Source organism: Penaeus chinensis, chromosome 37, assembly GCF_019202785.1.
Source record: "Penaeus chinensis breed Huanghai No. 1 chromosome 37, ASM1920278v2, whole genome shotgun sequence".
Classification (NCBI taxonomy): Eukaryota; Metazoa; Arthropoda; class Malacostraca; order Decapoda; family Penaeidae; genus Penaeus; species Penaeus chinensis.
Window position 1 is genome coordinate 14,381,174 of NC_061855.1, and position 2,500 is coordinate 14,383,673.

A 2,500-nucleotide genomic window follows, 5' to 3' on the forward strand; every position below is an offset into this window, starting at 1 on the left:
TTCTTTCTTACTTTCCTCTTCCTCGTCGCTTCGTCAATTCCAATCTTTTAGTCTCATTTTTTTTCTCTCTTCTGTTGGTTTCTTTCGCCTATTCATTCTCCGGTTCAGACCATGTGCTGTTTATCCTATGACCCCTTCTTCCCTCGTCTTTAGGTTCGCCCTGAGCTTCCTCTCTGCCCCTTTAGCTCTTCGTTAATTCGTCCTGTTTCCTACTCTTCTTGTTATATTCTTTTCTCGTCTTTTCTTTCTATTCTGCTATCTTCTCTTTTCTCGACTTTTCTTTTCTGTTACCTTCTTTCTTTTCTCGTCTTCGCCCCTTCTTTTTTTTATTTTTTCTTCTCTTCATTTTGTCTTTTCTTCTTCCCCTTTCTTCTCTCTTTCTATATTCTTTCCTATTCTTCCTTCCTCTTTTCTCCTTACTTAATCACATCTCGTTAATTATGACGAACAGACTACTCGGTCTACGACCTGCAAACATTCTGCACATGATTCTCTCTATATTTTTCTTTATATATATATGTCTCACCAACATACTGTTTAACCTACATTTGTGAATGTACCGTGATTCATTTTTTATCACTCCTGTCTAAGTTATGTCAAAAAGAAATAGGCTAACTGGATAACCTTCAAAATCCTCAAAATCTGAAATAGGTTCCCAAACTTATCTTCCTCAGATTCAGTAACAAGCTAAACTTCCCGACTTAAAGATTCGTCTTTTTTGCCTTTTTTTTTACAAAATTTCAGTCACTTCCTCATTCTTCTCCTTTCGTAACCTAGCGCTGGGCCTGGGGTTGGTTGTCGCTTGCCTGAGTTTGTTCTCGGCTTTCGGAGGCGATCCGGAGGAGGGAGAGGGGGAAGGAGGATTGAAAGACGACCCTCCCTGGCCCCCAAACCCTTTCTTGCACGACCCGCTTGCCTTCGAGGACTTCAAGGGTGAGGGGGAGGGCGAGGCGTTCGTAACGGAGGCGGAGGAGCTGGAGGAATCTGCGAGTTCTCAGGTGGGGAGTTGGGATCAAGTGTTATGATTGTCGGAGTTATGATATTTGCGTTAATAATATTCTTGCCACTGCAGTAATGATATTAATTTTGCCTTTGACATAGTGATATTGTTGTCCTTTAACACAACACACTTCTTCCCGCTGCCCTTCTATCAATCTTTCCAACCTTCGTGCAGGAATACCACGACCTCCTGGTGAGCAGTTCCTCGCCGAATAGCCTCCTCGAGCGCCTCCTGCCCGGCGACCCTCCGCTCAGGACGCTATGGACGCTCAACATGTCGCGCCCGGCCGTCCCCAATCTCTTCTGCATCGTCACCAAGTAGGGAAGGCGGTTTGGCACTGTGTGTGTGTATGTGATTTTAACCTTCCCGATAGTGTTTTATTAAATATTGTTGCTGTTGTTACCATTATCATTAATGATCGATATTCTTATCCTTCACCTTTTTTCCATCGCTTCCTCATCCTCCTGATACTCATTCTCCTCTTTCTTTCCTCCATTTTCCTCCTCGTGCTCCGCCTCCTGTCCCAGAACGCAGCCAAAATACCAGCTCTGCCCCCACACGGCCGAGTCCGACCGCTACATCTCGGCCCAGCTCCTGACGGACGGCACTTGGGAGCCGCACATCCTGTCCCTCTTCCGTTCAGCGCTCAAATATTACCCGTGAGTCTGAGGCTTTCCGTTCCACAAGGTCAAACACGGCCCAGGCGCTCCGTTTGCACTGCCGCTGACTTGTATAGCTATAGTTTGCCTCAAGCTATTATTTTCTTTTTAGTTAAATCTTTCTTTCTTGACTGTAAGTTGCCTGCACAAAAAAAAAAAAAAAAATTGTTTGTCACACACACACTTACACACACACACACACACACACACACACACACACACACACACACACACACACACACACACACGCACACACACACACACACACACATGTTGTGTGTGCGATATTTTATGCGCTCCCTATATCTCCTAAAATTAAATTTTGACTTTCAGTAGCTGTAGCTCGGTTTCACGTCAGCAGTGAAGGAAAAAACAGGAACTGCAAAGAAAATCTCCTAAGTAACCCACAGAGTAACGGAACATCTCTCTTCCATTTCAGTTCTTGCACAGTGATAGACTTAGGTGCTCACGTAGGCGTATATACCCTCCTGGCGGGCGCTGTGGGCGTGCCGGCCATTGCTGTGGAACCCGTGTGGGCGTCTGCTCTGAGGATCCATGCGGGGGCGCGGGCGGGCAGAGTGGAAGACAAAATCACCATTCTGTTGCACGCCGCCGCCCACACTCGCGTCAGAGCGAAGGTTAGGTGGGCGATGTGTAAAGGGGATAGGATGGTGACCTCGTGGGGGAGGTTTGGCCACGAGATTTGCGATTGGTGTGTGTGTGTGTGTGTGTGTGTGTATGTGTGTGTGTGTGTGTGTGTGTGTGTGTGTGTGTGTGTGTGTGTGTGTGTGTGTGTGTGTGTGTGTGTGTGTGTGTGTGATCATCCCATGTAGTTCTGTTT

The 2,500-nt window shown here is 46.5% G+C and overlaps 1 protein-coding gene across 1 annotated transcript in view; it reads left to right on the forward strand.

The window, feature by feature from the left end:
• The window catches only part of LOC125045604, a 5,023-nt gene that overhangs the window by 190 nt on the left and 2,333 nt on the right, over positions 1 to 2,500 (forward strand). Inside the window, exons 1-4 of the mRNA XM_047642976.1 lie at positions 1 to 998; positions 1,175 to 1,317; positions 1,528 to 1,659; positions 2,099 to 2,297. The exon at positions 1 to 998 is cut by the window's left edge and continues 190 nt beyond it. Coding sequence (XP_047498932.1) covers positions 1,274 to 1,317; positions 1,528 to 1,659; positions 2,099 to 2,297 — 375 coding nt within the window. The 5' untranslated portion in view covers positions 1 to 998; positions 1,175 to 1,273. The remainder of the gene's footprint in view (positions 999 to 1,174; positions 1,318 to 1,527; positions 1,660 to 2,098; positions 2,298 to 2,500) is intronic.